Here is a 25,080-nt window from a genome sequence, read left to right on the forward strand (position 1 = left end):
AGGTACGGCAATAGAAGCAAGACCAATAATTTCATCCTTACTAGGTAATTCTTCCTCACGATGTTGTTTACTAAATTTAGAGAAATTAAACTCATGAACCATATCATCCAGCCAATAGTAACAACATTCTTTTTGCAATCTATCCTAGCATTAACAGTGTTCAAGAAGGGTCTACCAAATATAATGGGACAAAAGCCATCTTGCGAAGAAGTAAGAACAAGAAAATCAGTAGGATATTTAGTTTTCCCACACAAGACTTCAACATCTCTAACAATTCCAATTGGTGAAATAGTATCTCTATTGGCAAGTTTAATTGTGACATCAATACCTTCTAACTCAGCAGGTGCAATTTCATTCTTAATTTCTTCGTATAAAGTATGCGGTATAACACTAGCACTCGCACCCATATCACATAAGCCATGATAACAATGATCTCCTATTTTAACAGAAATAACACGCACGCCTACCACAGGTCTATGTTTATCTTTAACACAAGGTTTAGCAATTCTAGCAGTTTCACCTTCGAACTGAATAACATGCCCATCAATATTATCAGACAAGAGATCTTTAACAATAGCAATATTAGGTTCTACTTTAACTTGATCGGGAGGTGTATAATTTCTAATATTGCTTTTACGAACAACAGTTGAAGCTTTAGCATGATCCTTTATTCTAACAGGGAAAGGTGGTTTCTCAATATAAGAAGTAGGAACAATAGGATCATTATAAGTGACGGTCTTTTCTTCAACTTTAATAGGTGCAGCTACTTTTACTTCTATGGGAGGATGATATTTAAACCACTTCTCCTTAGGGAGATCAACATAAGTAGCAAAAGATTCACAGAAAGAAGCTACTATCTCAGAGTCAAGTCCATATTTAGTGCTAAACTTACGGAAAATATCGGTGTCCATAAAAGATTTAACACAATCAAACTTAGGTGTCATACCTGACTCCTTACCTTCGTCGAGGTCCCAATCTTCAGAGTTGCGTTTAATTCTATCCAATAAATTCCATTTAAATTCAATAGTCTTCATCATAAAAGAGCCAGCACAAGAAGTATCGAGCATGGTGCGATTGTTTTCAGAAAGCCGAGCATAAAAATTTTGAATGATCATTTCTCTTGAGAGCTCATGATTGGGGCATGAATATAACATTGATTTAAGCCTCCCCCAAGCTTGAGCGATGCTTTCTCCTTCGCGAGGCCAGAAATTATATATATAATTGCGATCACGATGAACAAGATGCATAGGGTAATACTTTTGATGAAATTCCAACTTCAATCTTTTATAGTCCCATGATCTCATATCATCACATAGCCTATACCACATCAATGCGTCTCCCTTCAAAGATAAAGGGAAGACCTTATTTTTAGCAACATCATCGGGTATACCTGCAAGCTTAAATAATCCACAAACTTCATCCACATATATTAAGTGCTCATCAGGATGCTTTGTTCCATCTCCTATAAAAGGGTTAGCTAGCAGTTTTTCCATCATACCTGAAGGAAATTCAAAAGGAGTTTCATTTTCAATAGGTTCAGTAGGTTGAGGAGCAACTCTTTGCTCTACTGGATGGGGTGAAGATACCCCGAACAAGCCCCTCAGAGAATTACTTTTCATAGTAACAAGTGACAGTAAATTTCAGCACACTATATAAATTTTTCCTTACCAAATTCCACCTACCAAAGGCGCTACACTCCCCGGCAACGACGCCAGAAAAGAGTCTTGATGACCCACAAGTATAGGGGATCTATCGTAGTCCTTTAGATAAGTAAGAGTGTCGAACCCAACGAGGAGCAGAAGGGAATGATAAGCGGTTTTCAGCAAGGTATTCTGTGCAAGTACTGAAATAAGTGGTAACGGATAGTTTTGTGATAAGATAAATTGTAACGAGCAACAAGTAACAAAAGTAAATAAAGTGCAGCAAGGTGGCCTAATCCTTTTTGTAGCAAAGGACAAGCCGGAACAAACTCTTATAATAGGAAAAGCGCACCCGAGGACACATGGGAATATCGTCAAGCTAGTTTTCATCACGTTCATATGATTCGCGTTCGATACTTTGATAATTAGATATGTGGGTGGACCGGTGCTTGGGTGATGTTCTTACTTGAACAAGCATCCCACTTATGATTAACCTCTATTGGAAGCATTCGCAACTACAACAAAAGTATTAAGGTAAACCTAACCATAGCATGAAACATGTGGATCCAAATCAGCCCCTTACGAAGCAACGCATAAACTAGGGTTTAAGATTCTGTCACTCTAGCAACCCATCATCTACTTATTACTTCCCAATGCCTTCCTCTAGGCCCAAATAATGGTGAAGTGTTATGTAGTCGACGTTCACATAACACCACTAGAGTCTAGACAACATACATCTTATCAAAATATCAAACGAATACCAAATTCACATGACTACTAATAGCAAGACTTCTCCCTTGTCCTCAGGAACAAACGTAATTACTCACAAAGCATATTCATGTTCATAATCAGAGGGGTAATAATATGCATATAGGATCTGAACATATGATCTTCCACCAAATAAACCAACTAGCATCAACTACAAGGAGTAATCAACACTACTAGCAACCTACTAGCACCAATCTCGGACTTTGAGACAAGAATTGGATACAAGAGATGAACTAGGGTTTGAAGATGAGATGGTGCTGGTGAAGATGTTGATGGAGATTGCCCTCTCCCGATGGGAGGAGCGTTAGTGTTGACGATGGTGATGATTTCCCTCTCCCGGAGGGAAGTATCCCCGGCAGAACAGCTCTGCTGGAGCTCTAGATTGGTTCCGCCAAAGTTCTGCCTCGTGGCGGCGGAGTCTCGTCCCGAAAAGTTCCTTACGATTTTGTTCTCATCGAAAGACTTCATATAGAAGAAGATGGACGTCGGAGAGCCACCAGGGGGCCCACGAGGTAGGGGGCGCGCCCTAGGGGGGGCACCCCGCACCCTCATGAGCAGGGTGTGGGCCCCCTGGCCTTCATCTTTGGTGAGAATTTTCTTTATTTATTTTAAGATTTTCCATGGAGTTTCAGGACTTTTGGAGTTGCGCAGAATAGGTCTGTAATATTTGCTCCTTTTCCATCCCAGAATTCCAGCTGCCGGCATTCTCCCTCCTTATGTAAACCTTGTAAAATAAGAGAGAATAGCCATAAGTATTGTGACATAAAGTGAAATAACAGTCCATAATGCAATAAATATCGATATAAAAGCATGATGCAAAATGGACGTATCAAATGTCTTCTCATGTGCTATCTGAGAAGCTGCAATGAAAAATGGACAATTCTCAAATTTGCAGACATCTATAATCCTGTCTGGACAGTTCCTGTGGAAGGCATGGTTCCTATTTTGTGAGATGTGAAAATTAAGAAGTGCCCTCCTGAACTGGGTCACATCTAGGAAACAAAGCTTCTTCATAAATTGCTCTTCTGGGTTCTCCCTTTGCTTATCATACCAAACTCTGGGCTTCTTCTTTTTAGCCCTGCTCTTCCTATCAGCTGGAAGCTTCACACATGGTATTTGAGCCCCATCATTGTCCTCCTGACTTAGGTCACCAGGGTTGCTCTCCTCGTCAGATGAAGGAAACCAATCTTCCTCAATAATCTCATCCAAACTAGCATGAGATCTTGTAGTTGGCCCCTTTCTTTTACTTCCTCTTCTACTTCCTCCTATGTTGCTCCCTTCCTCCTCCTCCTCCTCCTCCTCCTCCTCCTTCTCTGGTGCCTTCTCCTCCTCCTCCTCCTCATCTGCTTCATATGGCTCATCCACATCAGTGTCCCCTTCAATATGATGAAGTGGATCATCTCTATGCTTCTTCATAGCCTCAAGCCTAGCAATTATATCCTCATCTGCTAGTAAATCTGTGTCACTGTCAATCTTCAGCCATTAGCTCTGGACGTTTTCTTTTAGCTGCCTTGTATTTCTCTTTTTCTTTCCCCTTTTTCCTGAACTTCTCAATCTCTTCATTTCTCTTCTGCTCCATCAGTTGCTCAATTTGCTCTTGATCTTGGTCTTGCTCCATGAAATACTCATGCCTCTCTTCACCAATCTCCATTGCAAATTCTGGTACTGGTGCACACTTCTGTTTTTAAAATGAACTCTCCTTTGTGTTAATGACCTGCACTGGCACTGGTTGTGGCTTTGTTGGGCTAGGAAACAGTACTCCTGCTGTATCTATCTCATACACCATTGGCACACCTATTTCAGATAATGGAACCTGCTCCTCACAAACTGGTCCAATGTTCAAATCACTAGGTCTTGGAGCATCACTTCTGATGACTGTTATGTTCACCACCTTCTGACCTTTGATAACTAGGTCATCCAACATTTCCCCCACCTTATCATCATCTGTCAGTTCTTCCATACCTGAAACCCCAACACCTGGATCTCTCACATAATACATAAAGTCTGTCATCCCATATCCTTCAAGCTCTATTAGTGCAATCAGATTGTAAAATGTGATATCATCCACATTTAGGCTTCTTTCAAGATTATCTCTATCATGGAAATGGAATCTGACTTCCCACACTTCATCATTCAATCTACAGTTCAAGTAAAGCAATTCAGTTCAAGTAAACAATTCAGTTAAAAGTTAAAGATTCAGTTAAAAGCTAAAGATTCAGTTAAAAATATAGTTTCAGTTAAAAATTCAGTTAAAAGTTAAAGATTCAGTTATATATTCAGTTAGTAGAAACAATTCAGTTAATGTTTCACTTAAAGATTGAACTAAAGTTTCAGTTAAAAATACAGTTTAAGTTAAAATTACAGTTTAAGTTAAAAAATTCAGTTAAAAGTTAAAGATTCAGTTATATATTCACTTAGTACAAACAATTCAGTTAATGTTTCACTTAAATTCAGTTAAAAGTTAAAGATACAGTTTAAGTTAAAAATACAGTTTCAGTTGAAAATTCAGTTAGAGGTAACTATTCAGTTAAAGTTTCGGTTAAAGTTTCAATTAAAAATTCAGTTAGAGTAATTTGTTCACTTAACAATTCAGTACAGGATTCAGTTATAAATTCAGTAACATTTTCATTTAAATATTCAGTTGTAAATTCAGTAATTGACTAGGTTGAAGTTGAGTTTAACATTCAGTAATTTCATGTAATTGAGTAGGTTCGAATTGAGTTTAACATTCAGTAATTCAAGTTAATGTTTAGGTGCCTACTACATACACTTAGAACCCTAGAACTACATAAACACTTCACTTACATGCCTGACCACATAAACAACCTACAACAACATCCTATAACACTAGAATCACAAACACTTAGAACCCTATCCCTAGAAACCAAATCGGGGTACGGAAAGAGAAAACTTACGAGACACCGCCGAAGGAGGATGCGTAGTGATGGCTCCCCTCTGGATCTTCCTTCACGGCCTTGGCGAACGCCCTCGCCGCCGCGTACTCAACACAGTAAGACGGCGACGGCGGCTGTGGAAGAGGCGGAGCCTGAGATGGGTTTAAACTGCCGCAAACCTCTGTTGGATCTGCAGGAGCACCACTGCCACCAGATGCATCGCCAGCACCACCGCCACCGCCATCATCACCGCCACGCGAGGTGGCCATCACCGGTGGCGAGCAGGGGCGAGCGAGGAGAGGGGAGCGGGGCGAGTGAGAGGACAGGGGCGGGGGGGGGACTGTCTGACAAGGACCGACCGACGCGGCGTCTTGACCGTTTTGTTCCTAACGGCGCCGTTTGCCTGTCCGTCATGCCACGTCAGCGTTTTCGGGGCCCACCTGTCGGAAAAGAGATCGAACGAGGCTAAACGACTATTCAGTGCTTTTTGCAACGGGTTAAGAGATTTTACGGTATTTTTTTGCAACAAATTAACGAGTTGGTAGTTTCCTGCAAACCTAGCCACAAATGTGATGGTTTCTTGCAATTGACTCTTTCGAGACACAATACAAACGCACTACTAATATCCTGAGCCGGTACATTTTTTATATTGACACAAAGATACTATAGGTGTCTCGCGGTCGACGGCCTTTCATTGAATAAACATCACTACAAAGTTCAAAGATAAATTTAGAAAAATGCTGGCATCCATATTAAGTTAAGACTTTAATCCAGGTGGATTGGTGATGTCTCCGAGACTTAAATTCAGATGGACTAGTTTCCATATATTAACACAAAGCTTCGTAGATGTCTCGTAATCGACGGAAACGATGTTTTTCATCGAATAAACACCGCTGCAAAGTTCTAAAATAAGTTCAAAAAAAATGCTAGCATCCATATTAAGTCCTGACCATCTGATTAAGCTCAGTTCATGAAGCTGGCTCGATCGATTTGCAATTACACAACTCGTTTAGTGACACTCTGGTCACAAGTGGACAGCTACTTCAGACAAAAACCAACTTTGAGAAACAACTCAAACGTACAGGACAACCGAGACAAGACGGGTGGATAAAGCAGCTCATCCCAAAAGATAAGGTGGGGTTATCCAGTCGGCTTGTTCGTAGCCACGTTACTAACCTGCAGCTTAACTAGCACCACAGCGTTGAAGAGGACCGAGATATGCCACAGATGTCAAGAACGTAGAGAGGCAGTAAAATGAACGGAGTTGTCAGTCAGATTTTGCGTCCAAGCGAAGGGTAAATAGGACAGCAGGGTAGATAAAAGTCAACATATGAACCGCAACCTGTACGTGCACCATTCACTCATGGATGTACTGCCCATGTGGGAGTGGATCGGACGATTCAATAAGCACAATGGAAAACGGAACAAAGATCAATCTTATTTATAGTAGACTTTATACAAGCAAGCAAGCAGGTTAGTTTGTACATGAGCGGCAGGCAGCATATCCCAGCACACGCAGAAACCGAACAGGCAGGCGTTCTCTAACCAAGGCAGCAAAAAAAAGCCCAGCAAGAAAAAAGGAGAAGAAAAAAAAGATACTAGCTCCTAGAGCCAAACCCTGGCTGGCACATCGGCACTCCGGATTTATACAATGGTACCCCAAAGCTCTCTCTCTACTAGTACTACCAGTACGTACTTCGCACACTCTCGTCGCATATACAAGGACGCTAGACACGTTGTCTCCACGGGAGGAAGAGTCGACGTACGTGGGCCGGGCCGGGCCGGCTACGGGCCCCTCAGGTCGGCTGCACCGCCTCTCGGGCGCCCCCTCCGCTCACGATCCACGGGTGCCCTGCGATCATCAACCAATTTGGTTCAGATTATTATACAGGGTAAAGCTAGTAGGAGATGGATACGGACGGTTGAACAATTCTAGAGAACGAATCGTGCACTTTTGGAGTCCTCGGATATTCCAAATGCAGCGCTGCCCATGCCCCAATCTGGAGAAAGAATCAAGGTGGTGTACGGGCGGGCGGGCGGGGCGGGCGCTTACGGAGGACTTGCTCCGCGGAGAACCTCCGGGAGACGTCGCGGCACATCATGCGCCGCATCAGGTCCTTGGCCAGCGGCGACACCCCGGCGAACAGCCGCGGCGGGAACCGGGGCCTCCCGCGCAGCACGGCCGCGAACACGTCCGACGCCGTCTCGCCGCTGAAGGGCAGCGCGCCGCCGGTGAGGAGCACGTAGAGGACCACCCCGGCGCTCCACACGTCCGCCTTCTCCCCGTACTCGTCCCCCGCCACCACCTCGGGCGCCACGTAGTGCGGCGTGCCCACCAGCCCCCGCGCGCCCTCCCCGCCGCCGACCAGCGCCGCCGACCCGAAGTCCGCGAGCCGGGCCCGCACGGGGCCGTCCCCGCCGTCGGGGGCGTCGAGGAGCACATTGTCCGGCTTGACGTCGCGGTGCGCGACGCCGCGGCGGTGGCAGATCGCGAGGGCCTCGGCGAGCTGCGCGGCCACGGCGGCGGCCTCGGGCTCCGGGACGGGCGCGCCGTGGCGGAGGCGGACCCAGTCGAGCAGGTCGGGGCCGGCGCAGAGGTCCATGACCACGTGCGTCCACGCCTCGTCCTCGTACACCGCGTGCACCTGCACGACGCCCGGGTTGCCCGCGGCGGCCAGCTGCGCCAGCTTGGGCTCCAGCTCGGCCAGGCCGCGGTCCAGGTCGTCGGCGAGGCGCGAGCGGTCGACCGACTTGACGGCGTAGAGGTCGCCGGAGGAGCGGGACGCGCAGCGGCGGACGACGCCGAAGCGGCCGCGCCCGATCTCCTCCCCGATCTCGTAGTCCCGCTCGAGTTCCTCACTCATGGCAGATCTGTTTTTTTTTTTACCCTCTCACGGTGCTTTTCTCGGAGGATGGTTGGTTCGCGAACCGGTGGCCGCCTATTTAACGGGGCGCCGGAACTTCGGGCTGCCGCCGAATATGCGGATCCTGCTCGACCGGACCATATTCCAGTTTTACCCTCGCGTTGGTTACTACTCCTTCTACTAGACTACTATGCAGCTCCGTTTAAGGTTGTCTTGTACAGATACAATGCGCGTAATAATCTTATCCAGTTCTATCACAATTGCGATTAGTCGGATACATTTGGATCAGCAGGAGTCAAGCAGCACGACTAATCTACCTGAGTCTTTGTCAAACACTATACCAAGCAGGACCTCGTCGTCATTACAATGACCAAGATCACATCTCATTTTTTCGAGAAGATTCCATGTGGTCCCAATGCGTAATAATTAATCCATATTTGATAATTATTAAAGTTGCCGGTGCACAACGACTGTCTCCACGTGGTAGAGAGCCACTGCGTCGAGGAGACACGTAAGCAGTCAAACACACACCGCATTCTAGCAAGCGCGTGACTTGGCGGCCACATTGGAGTAGCAAGCCGCCACGTCGACGTAGACCGCCGCGCTACGAACCAGAGCACGGTTCCATCGTCGACCGTGCGTTTCGCACTCCGCGCACCGTAGCGCCACAAAACAGAACCGGCTTTTGGCAAAAGCTCCGGCCGTCTCCGGTCCGGTGGGCCTCCCGCTCAGGACGGCCCAAGGTACGGGTACGTCCACATGTACGTACGTACGTACGTCTCCCCGGACCTCCCTCCGGCCATAAACGGCCGGCCGGCCTGCCTCCGCCGCGTGCAGGGACGTGGCCGCTTGCCCCGCCGTGACGGGAACGGGCGATAATGGAGTAAATAGCATAAAACTGTAAAGTGAAAAAGTGATTTGCCAGAAGTCCATGATTCTCATTGATTGGGCACTATATATACAGGGAGCGGTTACAAATCTGTGAGAGTATTTCTAACCGCAAGCAGCGGTTGCTAATGCGTGAGACATAGCAGTAACTGCACTAAGCAGTTGCTAACATGAGAGAGGAAGTACAACTGCTTCTAGCAGTTAGAGAATACATAGTCGGTTCCTAAGTCGATTCCTTAATTAGGACTTGATAATTAGTAAATAATCAAGTGCTCTAATTCTATTCCTAACACTCCCCCTTGGATCACGCATCTTCTAGAAGAATCCATCATCCAGTGCTTCTTGTATATTTCATCATCTAGTGCTTCTTATATAATCGTCATCCTGCTTGAGAATCATTTCTGCAATTTAAGAACCTCCCCGAAAAATCCTGTGGGAAAAATATGAGGAGTAATAGATACACCATTGAAAACTCCTTTAAAACCCTGTGGGAAAAATATGAGAAAACGATATGGTATAATTTATATTGCCTCATTAAAAATCTTTTATGAGAAAACTGATGCCAAAACTCATAAAGGAAAAGAGTACAATAATTATTATCTGATGATAACTAAAGGGTTATAATTCTAGGAGTTTTTCTCCCCCTGAAATTTGCAAATCTTGAAAACGTCTCATACCAATCCCATGAATACATTTCTGGAATGTTGAATTTGGTAAAGACTTTGTGAACAAATCTGCTAAATTGTCACATGATTTGGTTTGCAAAATATCAATTTCTCCATCTTTCTGTAATGAATGTGGAAAGAACAACTTAGGAGAAATATGTTTTGTGATGTTACTTTTAATATAACCCATTTGCATTTGAGCAATGCAAGCTGCATTATCTTCATAAATAATAGTTGGTGATCCTAATGAACCAATACCACACGAAGTTTGAATGTGGTTAATCATCCTGCGAAGCCATACACATTCCTTTGATGCTTCAAATAATGCAATTATTTCAGAATGATTAGTGGAAGTTGCTACGAGAGTCTGTTTTTGTGACTTCCATGAAAAAGCAGTTCCACCATATAAGAATACAAAACCTGTCTGTGACCTAGCATTGTGAGGATCAGATAAATAGCCAGCATCAGTACATCCTACCATAGTCATATCTTGGTTTTTCTAATAGAATAAGCCAAGATCTTTTGTGCCATGTAAATATCTAAAGATATTCTTTACTCCTGTCCAATGATGTTTTGTTGGAGCAGCCCTATGTCTAGCTAGTAAATTTATCACAAATGCAATATCAGACCTGGTGCAATTTGCAAGGTACATTAGCGCACCAATAGCACTGAGATACGAGAACTCAGGTCCTAATATCTCTTCGTCATCATCCCGAGGTCTAAAAGGATCTTTATTCATATCAAGGGATCTGACAACCATGGGTGTTTTGGTTGGATATGATTTATCCATATTGAATTTTTCCAAAACCTTTTGAATATAAGCAAGTTGGTATACTAAAATTCCCGAGGGAAGATGCTCAAGCTGTATGCCTAAGCAAAATTTGGTCTTTCCCAAATCTTTCATCTCAAATTCCGTCATTAAATGATTGTGTGCTTCTTTTATATCATGTGTACTCCCAATGATATTGAGATCATCAACGTACACTGAGATGATGCAAAATCCATTTGAGGATTTCTTTATAAATACACAAGGGCAATCATCATTATTTGAGTATCCTTTCTGAATAAGAAACTCACTCAGTCGGTTATACCACATTCTACCCGACTGTTTTAAGCCATAGAGTGACTTTCGTAATTTTACACAATATGCGTTGCGATTTGCTTTTGGATTCGGCATTTTAAGTCCTTCAGGAACTTTCATATATATGTCCGATTTGAGTGACCCATACAAGTATGCTGTCACTACGTTCATTAACTGCATAGATAAATTCATTTGTACTGCCAAAGATATTAAATATCGAAACGTTATTCCACTCATGACAGGAGAGTATGTATCATCATAATCGATGCCAGGTCTCTGCGTGAACCCTTGTGCTACAAGCCTCGCTTTATATCTCACCACCTCGTTGTTTTCATTCCTTTTTCGAACAAAAACCCATTTTGCTCCCACAGGGAAGACATTATGAGGAGTAGGTATTACTGAGGAAAATACCTCTCTTTTGTTGAGCAAGCGCAGTTCTGCCTCAATTGCTTCCTTCCATTTAGGCCAATCAGGACGCTTGAGGCAGTCCCTGACGGTCTTTGGTTCTGGATCCAGTTGAAGGGTTTCAGCAATTTCAGAGGCAAAATATATGTCGACAATTGTAGTCTCTCTGTTGTATGATTCTCCTGTTTCTATATAGTTTATGGAAATTTCTTTTATACCTTCAGACTCTATGTGATTTCCCACAACAATAGAGTCATGGTGTTTCGATGTCCCAGCTACTATATTTGTATGCGCATTTATGCTGGGTTCTAGATGTTGATCATCTGATTGGTGTCCTTCAACTTGAGGTTGAATTGCATTTACTGGTAGAGGATTTGATTTCCTCTGTTTCCGCGGAGGCTTCTGAGAAGCTATATTCCGGCTAACCAGATTTCTCCTCTTACTCTCATCTGGGGTTTGAGTGGTTTTACTTGGTACCTCCACTCGTTCTGGTGCATTAACAGCGGGAATATGTGATTTAGTGACACCTTTATGGTCAGTAAATGCATCTGGCAGATTATTTGCAATGTGTTGCAAATCTATAATCCTCTGAACTTCAGTTTCAGATTATTTAGTACGTGGATCTAAGGACTGGATGCCCGTTACATTCCAATCTATTTTTTGACATTCTTTGTGGTTTGATTCTCCCCCTAATGCCGGGAAATGGTCCTCATCAAAAATAGAATCAGCGTATCGAGCAGTAAACAGGTCCCCTGTAAGAGGTTCAAGATATTTTATAATTGACGGAGAATTATAACCCACATAGATCCCAAGTTTTCTGTGGGGGCCCATGGTTGTACGCTGGGGTGGTGATATCGGTACGTATACTGCGCAACCGAATTTTCGCAGATGGAAAATACTTGGTTGAGTGCCACGAACTAGTTGCAGCGGGGAGGTTGTGTGGTATGCAGTTGGTCTGATTTGTATCAGATCTGCGGCGTGTAATACCGCATGTGCCCGACAAGATGTTGGCAAATTACAATTCTGTAATAATGGTCGAGCAATTAATTTTACTCTTTTGATGAGAGATTCAGCCAATCCATTTTGAGTATGAACATAAGGCACAAAATGTTCTAAATTAATGCCCATAGCCATGCAATAGTCATTAAATGCGCGTGAAGAAAATTCAGCAGCATTATCCATTCGAATTGTTTTTATCTTATTTTTGGGATGGTTTGCTCTTAATTTGATAATCTGAGCAATTAACTTGGCAAAGGCATGATTACATGTGGATAATAGACATACGTGTGACCATCTAGTAGATGCATCTATGAGTACCATGAAATACCTAAAGGGTCCTGATAGTGGTTGAATTGGACCACATATATCTCCTTGAATGCGTTCAAGGAAATTTAATGACTCATTTTTTACTTTAAGATAAGATGGTTTTATAATTAATTTCCCACTTGCACATGCGGTGCACACAAAATCTGATGATTTGGGGAATCTTTTAGTTGGAAGGATGTGACCAATAGAATTGTCAATAATTTTTCTCATCATCCCTATGCCAGGATGACCTAGGCGATCATGCCAAGTCTTGAATTTATCAAGGTCTTGAAAAATTATTTTGTACGCAACATGTGGTACGGGTTTTATATAACTGTAATATAATCCAGATGAAAGTGAGGGGAATTTCTCAAGAATTTGTTTCTCAGACCCATTGCTCTTTGTTAAAAGCAAATATTCAGTATTATTTTCAGAGATAGTTTCCATATGGAAATTATTTGACCGAATGTCTTTGAAACTTAGAAGGGTGCGAGTAGATTCAGGATACAAGAGTGTATCCTCAATTACAATGGTAGTACCCATAGGCAGAACGAGTGTGGCTCGTCCTGAACCAATAATTGACGCATCGCGACCGGCAATGGTCATAATATTCCCTTGTCTCTTAGTTAGAGTTTGGAAATATTTTATTTTCCTTAATATTGTGTTAGTGGTATAACTGTCCACCAAACATAGTTCTTCTTCCATTGGATTATCTTCTCGTAAAATCTATATAGAGTAAGAGAATATTTTAGGATGAAATTTTATTCATTACTCACATATAAATACATACAAAGTATTCATATTACAGTTACACATATGAATATGACATTATGTCTGAATTACATAATATGATTGGTCCGTAGGACTTTATTCTACTTAGAGTTATACAAATTATAACTTCCATTATTACAATAAAATAGCTGATAACATCAAATGAGTGATGTGGAGATTATATGAGATCTCCGTATGTGTCTTGGGTGTATTCCACCATCATGTTGTCGACATCAAGAAGATCTTCATCCTTCTTCCTTGTTTCCTTAGGAGCGCTTTGAGGAGTGCTAGCTTCAAGGTTCTTTTCTTGTTGTAAAGCGTTGAAGTGAGCTTCTTCTTTTCCATGAACTTGTTTGCCTTTCCCAGTGGATTTGAGATATAAATCCGCTAGATGCTTAGGAGTTCGGCATTTGCTAGTACGATGGTTAGTACATCCACACCTTTGACAAATCTCGGATTTGGTGTTTCGGTCATCTTTCTTAAAATGACCTTTACCTTTAGATTGACCAAATGTTTTCTGCTTGTTGTTCCTTTTCCACTTTCCATTGTATTTCTTGAAAAATTTTTTATTCCCCCCATACATTTTAGTAGACTGAGTGTTAGCATGTGCTTCAGGGAGTGGCATGGAGCCCGTTGGGCGTGTCTGATGATTCTTCATGAGAAGTTCATCATGTTTCTCAGCCTGAAGTAAAGTGTATATGAGCTCAGAATACTTTTTGTATTTTTGTTGATGGTACTGCTGTTGTAGTACTCTCATCGAGGGGTGGAAAGTGCACAAGGTCTTCTCAATGAGATCTTCTTCTGAAATTGCTTGGTTGCAAAATCTTAGTTTAGAATTAACCTTGTGAACTGCAGAGTTGTATGCTGCCACGGATTTGAAATCTTGGAACCTTATGAGGGACCATTCTTTTTGGGCTTCTGGTAGCATAACTGCTCTTTGTTGTTCATATCTCTCCTTGAGAGAGTTCCATAAAGCAAGTGGATCCTCCTCCATTAAATATTCTGTTTTTAAATCAGGATGAAGGTGATGCCTTATAAAACTTAATGCTCCATATTTGACTGCTTGCAGTATTTCCGCAGCGCCTTCAACAGGTGTGATAATTGTGGAACCAAGTTTACGACATTCTAATGCTATCTTGGTATCCATAGCCCATGATAAATAATTACTACCATCTAGCTCAAGTTCATGAAATTCTCTATTCATGACGCCAGCCATTTTCCTGCATGTTGTGATCATGCATAAATTAGTTTTACTACGAGAGTAAAATTTAAGTAACAACAAATGCTTCAAAAGAACAAAGTTCTGAAGTATAGCTGATGCTTTATACTTATATGTGTAGACCTCATTTTATGTAAATGACACTTTGAAGGTAGTCACCGTTGTGGTGTAGATCTCGCAGCAATGGAGAACATAATCTGGTTTTGACCAGTAGATGTTCATATATCCATTACCTTGTGCCATACTAAATTTTACAAAAACACTTTGAAGGTAGTCATCTGTCTAATGACTAGATGTAGACCTCACAGTAAGAGTGGATAGTCTGCAATTCGATGCAGTAGATCACACAGTTACCTTGTGTTTTGCAAGTATAATATTCAAGGTAATCACATCAATTCGCATATTTGGGAGAGCACTCGAAGATAGTCATTTCGCCAGAACAAAAGAGGCGAAACGTAGATCTTTCAGCAATGAGGATAATCTGCAAAGTGCAGTAGATGCCTCATTTACCCTGTGATCCCGAAATATGAATTTGTAAATAAAATTTGTTGTACTTATGAACTACATATTCTAAAAGGAAATGCTGAAGCAATCATGTAGAATATGTACACGTAGTCTGAGACTTTATTTAGATAATACATGGTCTAGATATCCAAACTTACAATACAGTACAGACTGAATATAATAAACAAAGGTTCTTAGTACAATAAAATAGCACTCTCAAATAAACAGAACCGGCTGCTATGCAATATACAAATACTATGGCTATTCTCTGTTGAAAACGCCACAGCACCAGCAGCCATTTATTGGAGTTATTGGCCTGTAGGCCTGATTAGGTGAGGAGCGGGGAGAGTTGGCCTGGCCCATGCACCGACAGAGAGAGGATAAGGAGAGCAGGATCGCTAGTTTCCTTACGTCTCCGTCACTTCCAATTCCCCTTCTCTGTTCGTACCTGGACTCAGCACCGCTGCTCGTCAGCTCTCCCTGCCCCGTCTCACCGTCTTCAATGGAAGCGAGATGGGCCCCGCTTCGCAGCACGGCCTGCTCCGCTGCTGCTCGCCCCAGGGGCGCCGGTGCGGCCAAGGGCATCCGGCGACCACGCGCCACGAAGGGCTGCGCGGTTCTGTGCCATGGCCGCGGTGAATTGGCGTAGGATCCGGCGGGCTTCCGGCGGAGGCGTCGGAGGAAGAGGCGGTGCCGGAGGAGGAGGTGGTGTCGCCGGTGATGAAGGTGGTGGCGTCGACGACGAGCCCTGATCCTCTATCTCCTCTTCTTCAACCTTGATCTTGATGTTTAAGTTGGGGATGAAGGGGTAGCCGCCGGTTCCCGCTGCCGCCGGTGTCGGGGATGGGAGATCCGGGACGGGGCCGTATCCAGGAGGGATGAAGTGCTCCGGCAGTTCGTCTGATGGCGTCGGAGACGGCTTCCGCAGTGGTGCGCCCGTACGCGCTGGCAACGATTCGAACCCGTGCCGCACGCAGTACGGGGGCAGAGGCGGTGGCGCGAGTTCGCAAGGGAACATCTCTTCTTCTCCGAGGAATGGCGTCGATGGACCTCCAAGGAGCCAATCCATAGGAGGGATGGTGAAGACAGATGGCGGCGGAGTCGTCGGTACGATGTAGTCGTCAGCGACGGCCGGAGCAGGAGCCGGAGGCCCAACATGGTTTGCAGCGGTTGTCGGAGGCGAGGGTCCAGCCTGGTGCACCGTTGTTGCTCGCCCACGGAGCGGGCGGTTGCCTTGGCGTGCGTACCCACGGCGGCGGTTCTGGCGGTGGTTCCAGGCGGAAAAGCGGCGGTGAGGGCCACTCCTTGCGCCAAGTCCCTGACGGCGACGGCGACTTGCAGCACGGTGGGGATGGGTGCGCGGAAAGCGACGGTTCTCTCTCTGGAGGAAGCGTGCAATAGCGAAAACAAGCGACGGCAGGTCCCTCCCTGCCATTCTTACCTTTCCTGCGATGGCTCTCTGTCGCTCTCGGCAGAGCGAGTACTGATAACGTGTAAAGTGAAAAAGTGATTTGCCAGAAGTCCATGATTCTCATTGATTGGACACTATATATACATGGAGCGGTTACAAATCTGTGAGAGTATTTCTAACCGCAAGCAGCGGTTGCTAATGCGTGAGACATAGCAGTAACTGCACTAAGCAATTGCTAACATGAGAGAGGAAGTACAACTGCTTCTAGCAGTTAGAGAATACATAGTCGGTTCCTAAGTCGGTTCCTTAATTAGGACTTGATAATTAGTAAATAATCAAGTGCTCTAATTCTATTCCTAACAAAAACTACTACTTTACAGGCTAGGGTTCCAAAAAACTACCGATTTTTAATTTTTCTCAGATAACTACCAAATAAATGGTCTGCTGTTTTAAAAAACCCAAATCACCGAGTCTTTATCAGTTGATCCTGATTATGACAGGTTGGGCCCGCACCCAAAACAAACCGTTAGTTTGACCTTGGTTTGACCGTTAGCTTACATGTGGAGCCCACATGTAAGTTTTCTCTTCCTCTTCTCTTTCTTCCTCCTCTCTATCTCTTCTGTTCCCTCCTCTCTGCCTCCCGTGCTGGCCTTCTCCCCTCCCGAGCCGGCGACCCACCTCCCCCTCCCAAGTTGGCGATCCTCCCCACCCCCAAGCCGGCGTCCCTCCGCCCATCCCAAGCCGGCGACGACCCTCCCTCTCCTCCCCAGCATCCCAACAGTCGTGGCAGGTGCTCGCCGGAGCTCCTGGTGGCGACGAGGCCGGTCTCGTCCGCGGCGACGGGAGGTGCGCACTCCACAGCGGCGCAGGCCGTCGCGTCGAGCTTGAGGAGCTCGCGGCAGGGGATGGGGGCCGCCGCAGGCAAGGCGCGACATGGCGGCAGGCGACTCGCAACTCATGGCGTGGCCGCAGGCGAGGCACGGCGAGGCGACAGGGGAGTCATGGTTTGGCGGCAGCCGCAGGAGAGGCACGACATGGCGGCCGCTGCGGGCGAGGCTCGCCGGCCTCAGGCGATGACCAGCGTGGATCCAGCCGCTGCGGGCGCGACTGGCCGGCCTCAGGTGGTGCACGACATGGATTCCGCCGCTGTAGGCGCGGCTCGCCGGCCGGAGGAAGCATCGCTGCCGTGCCAAGCGGGATCGAGCTCCTGGCTGCGTGGGGACCCGATTGCTTTTTCAGAAAAGTCACAGGGACCTGATTGCTTTTTTTAGAAAACTTAAAGGGACCCAGATGCTTTTTTAAAAACTTACATGTGAGATCCAGATGTAAGTTAACGGTCAAAGTAAACGGTCAAACAAACGGTTATCTTACATGTGGGCCTAAACTGTCATAATCGTGATCAACTGGGTGATTTGGGTTTTTTGAAACAGTGGACCACTTATTTGGTAGTTATATGAAAAAAGTTAAAACCGGTAATTTTTTGGAACCTAGCCTGTAAAGTATAGTAGTTTTATGCTATTTACTCGGGATAAAGGGATCCGCATATCCGTTTCTGATAAGATCACCTAGTTATATAAGCCATGTGTCCTCCTGCGCCTCTCACGTACCTGTCGCCACGGAGAATATATTTTGGGGGGTCTGCACTTGACACTTAACACTCTCTTGCAGGGAATGCGGTTCTGTTTTCTTTTTTAAATCGCATGTGGCGCTGTGGACTGGGAGTAGTTTAGTTGGCACTAGCTCGTCCTCGAACATAAGCAGATACGGAGATCGGCCTCGAATCTTCACACCACTTCCTGGCACATTGTGTTTGTGCTGCGGTATTTTGTGTGAAAATGCTGATGAGTTATTCCGACTATTTTTCAGTTCTATCCGCGCATATGCCGTTTAAGATCCATTTAGGTAAACCACTTGCCATCAGTGTATTCGGAAGACTTAACGTAATAATGTTAGGGCATCTGTCCATCTGAGTCTACATGCAAAGGCTAGAAGCATGGACGGAGCTACAAAGGTACTTGAGTGTACAAGTGTACACCCATTATTTTGCAAGAACGCCGATTACCTATGCAAAATAAATAAATTGAAAACAGTCATAAAATTATGATTTTAATGAATTTTGTACACCCAAGTGTGTATGTTAGCTCCACCACTGGTAAATTGAAAACAGTCATAAAATTATGATTTTAGTGAAATTTGTACGCCCAAGTGTGCATGCTATAGCTCCACCACTGGCTAGAAGGTGGCTATATCACGGGGAAAAGGCAAATCTGGAGATATCATCTACTCCCTCCGTCCGAAAATACTTGTCATTAAAATGAATAAAATGAGATGTATTTAGATGTATTTTAGTTCTAAATACATCTCTTTCTATCCATTTTGAGGACAAGTATTTCCGGACGGAAGGAGTATTTAAAAGCTGATTTTGGTATGAAGGATGTTTCGCAACTCAAACCATTTGTCCAATTCATAACTCAGTTTCATTATTGGTTCGTATCGACATTTTCCGTACTAGATCACACGTGAATAAGTTTCATTGAAAAATATTATTAAGGTATTTGATTCAACACAAAATTAGCATGATTAAAAAAAGTATGAGAATAAGAAAACACATAACAACTAAATGCCATATACTACTCCCTCCGGTCCTTTTTAGTTCGCATATAAGATTTGTCTGAAGTCAAACCTCGTAAACTTTGACCAAGTTTATAGAAAAAAATACAAACATTTAGAATGTGAAATCAACAACATTAGATGCGTCATGACTTTGCTTTTCATATTGTATAAATTTAGAATTATAGATGTTAATATTTTCTCATATAAATATGGTCAAACTTTACGAAGTTTGACTTCAGACAATCCTTATATGCAGAGTAAAAAGGACCGGAGGGAGTATATGATAATGTATTTGGTAAAAATATTATTTGATCATACCGTGCCAACCTATCCAAATTCCAGGCACTGGAAAAAAGCTATTTCTAGAATGTTTGAGTCAATGGGAATTCAAGATTCTGGAAATATGAGAATAAGAAAAACATAAAGAACTAGATGTCATAGCATGTTAAATTTCTACAAGAATTGTCAACACATAAAAAATTATAACAAAAGTCATTTAGTTGCACCACACAAAACACATGAACTTTTTGACAGACTGGATGTTTGCCATAGTTGCACTAGAAACAAATAATTTTTTCAATAAAGTTGGGCTCAATAGAAATTATTCCTTGGAAACGCATGCAAAACAGTGCATTTAAAAAAGTTTTCGATCTTCAATCCTACTAATGAAACAACTCCAGAAAATTTTCAAAATAATAGAATCCTCCAAAGTTTCTATACATTTATTTTGAATCATATAGACCCATAATGCAGCGGAATACAATTTTTTACAGGAAAAGTAATAGAACATAACCCATAAATCAGACATTTCATGTATAAATAATGTTCAAAAAATTTCAATCTTCGGAAATTCATACAGATATTTTTTAAAGGCCCTATAGCTATTGTAGGCACGCTCAAACATTGCACCTTATTCCGCCAATGACAATAAAATTGCTCATACAAAATTCATAGGGTGGCATGACGCCACATTATTGTGGAGTTGGATGCACTACCAGAGATATGGCAAGTCTGTTTGAATCAATGGGAATTCAAGATTCTTTTTTTTTGAGCATCAGTACAGACACAAGCGCTCATATACACGCGCATACACTCACCCCTATGAACGCACACACGCACACCCTACCCCTATGAGCACCTCCGAGAGACTGAGCCGGCATATCATCTTGAGATTTTCGAAGTCGCGCCTCGTCGTCGACGGAAACGTCTCCTCCCACTGAAAGCGCATCGTCGGAAATCCAGAAATAAATCCAGAAATAATGCGAGCACAAGGATTTGAACCCTGGTGGGTTGGGGATACTACTGTCCACCTAACCAACTCAACCACAGGTTGATTCGCGGGAATTCAAGATTCTGGAAATATGAGAATAAGAAAAACATAAAGAACTAGATGGCATAGCATGTTAATTTTCTACAAGAATTGTGAACACATAAAAAATTATAACAAAAGTCATTTAGTTGCACCACACAAAACACATGAACTTTTTTTTTGACGTTCACAACACATGAACTTTTTGACAGACTGGATGTTTGCCATAGTTGCACTAGAAACAAATAATGTTTTCAATAAAGTTGGGCTCAATAGAAATTATTCCTTGGAACCGTGTGCAAAACAGTGCATTTAAAAAAGTCTTCGATCTTCAATCCTACCAATGAAACAACTCCAGAAATTTTTCAAAATAATATAATCCTCCAAAGTTCCTATACATTTATCTGAATCATATAGACCCATAATGCAGCGGAATACAATTTTTTACAGGAAAGGTAATAGAACATAACCCATAAATCAGACGTTTCACGTATAAATAATGTTAAAAAAAATCAATCTTCGGAAATTCACACAGATATTTTTTAAAGGCCCTATAGCTATTGTAGGCACGCTCAAACATTACACCTTATTCCGACAATGACAGTAAAATAACTCCTACAAAATTCATAGGGTGGCATGGTGCCACAAAAATACACACGATAAAAGTCCAGACACATGTTGGGGTGAGCCGTTTTGTCTAGCTTTGGCACATGTTGGGGTGAGCCGTTCCACCATGTACTGGTGTTGGGAGTCTCAGAGCATTTCCAGCCGCGCCTTCAACAGGCTCTTTCTATGCATTTTTGCCGCGCCGGCGCCGAAAGAAAGGCCCAGTCACGCCTCCAGAAGCCCTTTTTCGCCGGCTCGGGCCGAAACTAGTGCCGGCGGACCCAGACCAAACCCGGCGCCCTGCTGGGCGCCTGGGGCGCCGGCACAAGCGAAAGGGCGTGTGGGTCCGCCCTGTCGGCGAGTCGAGCGCCTCTTCCCGCCGTTTCATCCCGCTTTTCCCCCACTTCCCTTCCATTCTCTCCATCCCCCCCGCCAATCTCCCGCCCGCCTCCGCCGCCATGCCACCGAAGAAGTACGTCGCTCCCCGCGCTGCGGCAACCGCGACCGCCCCCGTCGCCCAGCCGAAGCAGAGGAAGCCGAGGGCGCCGCCGTCCAAGCCACCGAGCATGACGAACGCCGAGTGGAGGGTGGAAGTTCAGCGACGAGAGGCGGTCACCGCCGACCGGCGGAACCGAGTGATCGCCAAGAAGACCCGTGACAACGCGGCGCGTGCGGTGGCGGCGGACCAAGCCGAGGCCGACGCGACTGGCGCGGGGATGATGAACCCACCCGACAACCACGCCCAGTACGCGCTCTGGGGCCAGCAAGGCGTTGGTTCTCCGTCGCCGCAACCATGGGGATGCACGCCCTCACCGGGCTACGCCGACGGGAACGCACACGGTGGTTTCAACCCCAACGTCACCTTCCCTCATGGACACCCGGCCCAGCGGACGCCCTCGCCCGCCTTCACCGGCGTGCAGTACCCTCCATACAACTACTCGCCGCCCGCCTACACATCCTCCCCGACGCCCCCTCTCCGCCGTGGCGCGCTACCCTTCTCGCACCTTGGCGACACCGACGAGACCGAGGCCGACATGGATGACATCATCACGACAGGCTCGGCCGCGGCCGCCGCGTCTCCCGGGTTCGCCACCCCGGACGACACCGTGGATCTGAGCGGCGGCATGGAAGGCGAGCTCGGCTACGTCTACGGCGAGGAGGAGCAGCAGGAGCAGGAGGAGGAGGGCAAAGAGGAGGAGGAGCCGGCGACTGTTCCGGCGAGGAGGAGCAAGAAGAAGAAGCGGGCGGCCAGGTCCGACGAGCCGCGCATCAAGTGGGCGTCCAAGAAGGAGGAATGCCTCGCTGAAGCATGGAAAGTCGTCTGCCTCGACCCGACCACCGGCACGAACCAGAGCGTCGAGATGTACTGGGAGCGCATCAAGGCCGAGTTCGACGAGCGCAAGCCCACGCCGCCGCCAACCCGACTGATGAGGCCGCCGAGAACACCCGCAACACAGAAGCCACGCCGACGCCGTCCAGCGCAGAGACCCCGCCAAGCCCGCGCACGCCGACTCCGCCGACGCCGGAGGCCGACCTCGCCGTCTGATGCGCACGCGCCTCCTTTCTGTTTTTTGTACGCCGAACTTATGGCCGCGTGATCGCCGAATTTGTGGCGTCTATTTTATGAGCGGGAAACACTATGTTTGAATTTGCCGCGGCTGGGGGCGGCGTCTGGAGGCGTGGCTGTGAGTTAGGTCGCCCCCAGGGCCAACCTAGCGCCAGTTCGCCCCCAAGCCGCTTTTTTTCGGCGCCCTGGGAGGCTGAACGGCTGGAGATGCTCTCATGCCCATGAATCCTTGTGATGGCTGCTCGTGTGCGGCACATGTGAGGCGCCTCGTCACCAGGTTTGCCACATGAACGAAGGTACCTGTTTTGCCTTCATTGAGCCGTGAAATACCATGAAATGTGAAAGGATGGTTGTCAAGTTTATCATGAAATGTGAAAGGATAGTTGTCAAATATTTTTGCTCCAGTAGAGTACCGACATAATTAACGAGATTGTGGTGCACCACCTCGCAATGGCGGCGCAGAAATTTTTTGTAGTGGGGGCAAATTAGTGGAGTGGGGCACTTCTACAAAAATATGAAATTCTGAAGTAACTTTTTGTGAAATATAAGCAAACATTACTGAAGTTAACGTTTGAATATTTGAGTAGGGGTGCCCCTACTGGCCTCGATGTAGGCCCCCCTGCCAGCTAGTGTTCCTTTAAGCAGTGTATGACATGTTTGGTTGCCCGCAAGACATCCATGCAGGCTGGGGAGGGGGGGAGGGGGGGGGGGCAAATCTAAGTTGTTTGTTACTTGTGATGCATGGAGAAATTGGCCCGCACGGTTCTCAAAGAACCCCACGGTTTGTCCCTTGGGGCGGGGGAGGGGGGCGAGGGGAGGTGGAGGAGGAGGCTCGAATTTTCAAGGAGCCAGTCTCGTTCCAAGAGGGATCTTGAACATGTTAGCGAGTTGATGTTTTGGTTACGCAGGGCCGGCATGCAGTTTATGTGCGGCCGAAATACCAAATCATGCACCTTGAAAAGATACTCCGTTCAACATCTAAAATCTGCACGACTGTCGTGTCAGTCTACAATTTCGCAGTAGCAGTACTATCGAACTTACCTTTCCAATTCACTTGGCAGTGCAATACAAAGAACATGTTTGAGGTTTTGCTCATATTTTATTTATTTTTAATTAAATTCTGAGGACTTTGTTCATAAATTAAATTCGTTCTGTGACCAAATGCATGGGGTCTCATTTGGCCATTTAACTTCGAACAAATATATGTCACAGTACTATTGATTTAGTCTTGTACATAATTTTAGTCACATAATGCATTAGGGGCATTTGCGTCTTTCCATATCCCTATTTAACACTGCTAGTGTACAAAATGAACTAGAGTGTCAAAGAAGTAAACAAATTTAACCCGAGTGTCAAAGAGGGAAGAAAAACTTTCTCAGAGCCAAATAGGGAATCACATTTTGAAGCAGTGTCAAATAAGGAATTCTCTCGTAGCTATTTGCACGTGGTGTGTTCTCCTCACCTTACTCAATCTCCTTCGCCTAATCCCTTCTAATCTATACAATGGTGCTTCGATTTGAGATAAGCTCCACGCGAAAAAGATGCACATTGACGTTGGGATCCCGTTCTCGTGATCGCTTCCTAATTTTGTTTACTGTTAATCCTCAAATTAGTGTTTATATTTGGCTTTTTAGATGATTTTTTTTTCAAATTAGTCACACCCGATCGACCGTCATAGATGAATATATCTTTATCTCCTTACTATACTTTGTGTGTGTGTACGTGAAGGTGTTTTGTTCATCCCCTCTCTCTCTCCCTCTCTGTCACCTATCCTCTTTATCATCTACTTTGTCGGTCCACCATTTCACGACGATGTCTACATGAAGAAGATGTGGATCAACAAAGTGATTCCATTCTGGCAATCGATTTCGAGTTTCCTTAATGGTAACTCCTCGATTTCATGTTCAAGTTTGAACTTATTTTAGACAAATTTCATCAAATTCATCAGTCAGTCAATTTTTTTAAAATCTCCTTTGATCACTTAGTTTCATCTCGTTGTTCCACATGATTCTCATGTTATGAGTTTTTATTTGAATGCTCATAAATGAAATTGTTCAAGTGTGATGGTGCGAGTTAAGTTCACCGTGTAGGTGAGAGTAATTATCAGTGCAAGTAACCATCAGTGCGACGTAAAACAGACAACCGAACGTTGCATCTTGGAAGCACAGAAATACAACCAAATGCCGTGCTTGCGTTTCTGCATCTTGAGGAAGAGGCAATGCAATCAATCAAACAACTGCAAAACATGGCCCAGAACTCCTATCACCTAGAACAGGCTCTACCTCCACGAAACCGAAAAATGATGCAAGCATCCAAACAGGCCCATAGTGCCAACGTGCAGATTTCTCTGCAGGAACAACGTGCCTGTTTAAACTTTTATCTGCTGGCGTTTTGCCGGTGCTTCAGAAAGAGCAGAGGCCGCATGCTCATCAGCTCATGTTAGTTTTGGAGATTCAATACATATCGTTTTATTCTACATAAAATCAGAACGTTGAAATAAATGAAACCGCAGTTACTGTACGTAGTTCTCTGGCTAATACTAGCCCAGCACACTTGTAACACCAATTCAG

At 44.8% G+C, this 25,080-nt stretch overlaps 3 protein-coding genes across 5 annotated transcripts; all 3 read right to left on the reverse strand.

Annotated features, from left to right (window-relative positions):
• Positions 1 to 6,724: 6,724 nt before the first annotated feature.
• Positions 6,725 to 8,263, reverse strand: LOC125539141 (phosphoenolpyruvate carboxylase kinase 2-like). 3 transcript variants are annotated; one of them, XR_007296680.2, is made up of 2 exons: positions 7,255 to 8,263; positions 6,725 to 7,154 (listed from the first exon to the last, which is right to left on the reverse strand). XR_007296680.2 is itself a non-coding variant. In XM_048702509.2 (2 exons), the coding sequence occupies exons 1-2, from the start codon at positions 8,164 to 8,166 to the stop codon at positions 7,099 to 7,101; spliced, it is 867 nt and encodes a 288-aa protein (XP_048558466.1). In that variant the 5' UTR covers positions 8,167 to 8,252; the 3' UTR covers positions 6,725 to 7,098. The 3 variants fall into 3 exon arrangements, 1 of the variants encoding a protein (XP_048558466.1); XR_015617078.1 differs by having other exon boundaries at positions 7,223 to 8,263; XM_048702509.2 differs by having other exon boundaries at positions 7,356 to 8,252.
• A 5,196-nt stretch (positions 8,264 to 13,459) lies between these two features.
• LOC147986191 (uncharacterized) lies at positions 13,460 to 14,497 on the reverse strand. The gene has a single exon (XM_087541909.1). The coding sequence runs from the start codon at positions 14,495 to 14,497 to the stop codon at positions 13,460 to 13,462; it is 1,038 nt and encodes a 345-aa protein (XP_087398035.1).
• Positions 14,498 to 15,503: 1,006 nt separating this feature from the next.
• LOC147986192 (uncharacterized) lies at positions 15,504 to 16,439 on the reverse strand. The gene has a single exon (XM_087539998.1). It carries the CDS (start codon positions 16,437 to 16,439, stop codon positions 15,504 to 15,506), a length of 936 nt encoding a protein of 311 aa, XP_087396124.1.
• Positions 16,440 to 25,080: the final 8,641 nt, after the last annotated feature.

This window comes from Triticum urartu, chromosome 2A, assembly GCF_056163025.1.
Source record: "Triticum urartu cultivar PI428250 chromosome 2A, HENAU_Tu73, whole genome shotgun sequence".
In the NCBI taxonomy this organism is placed as follows: Eukaryota; Viridiplantae; Streptophyta; class Magnoliopsida; order Poales; family Poaceae; genus Triticum; species Triticum urartu.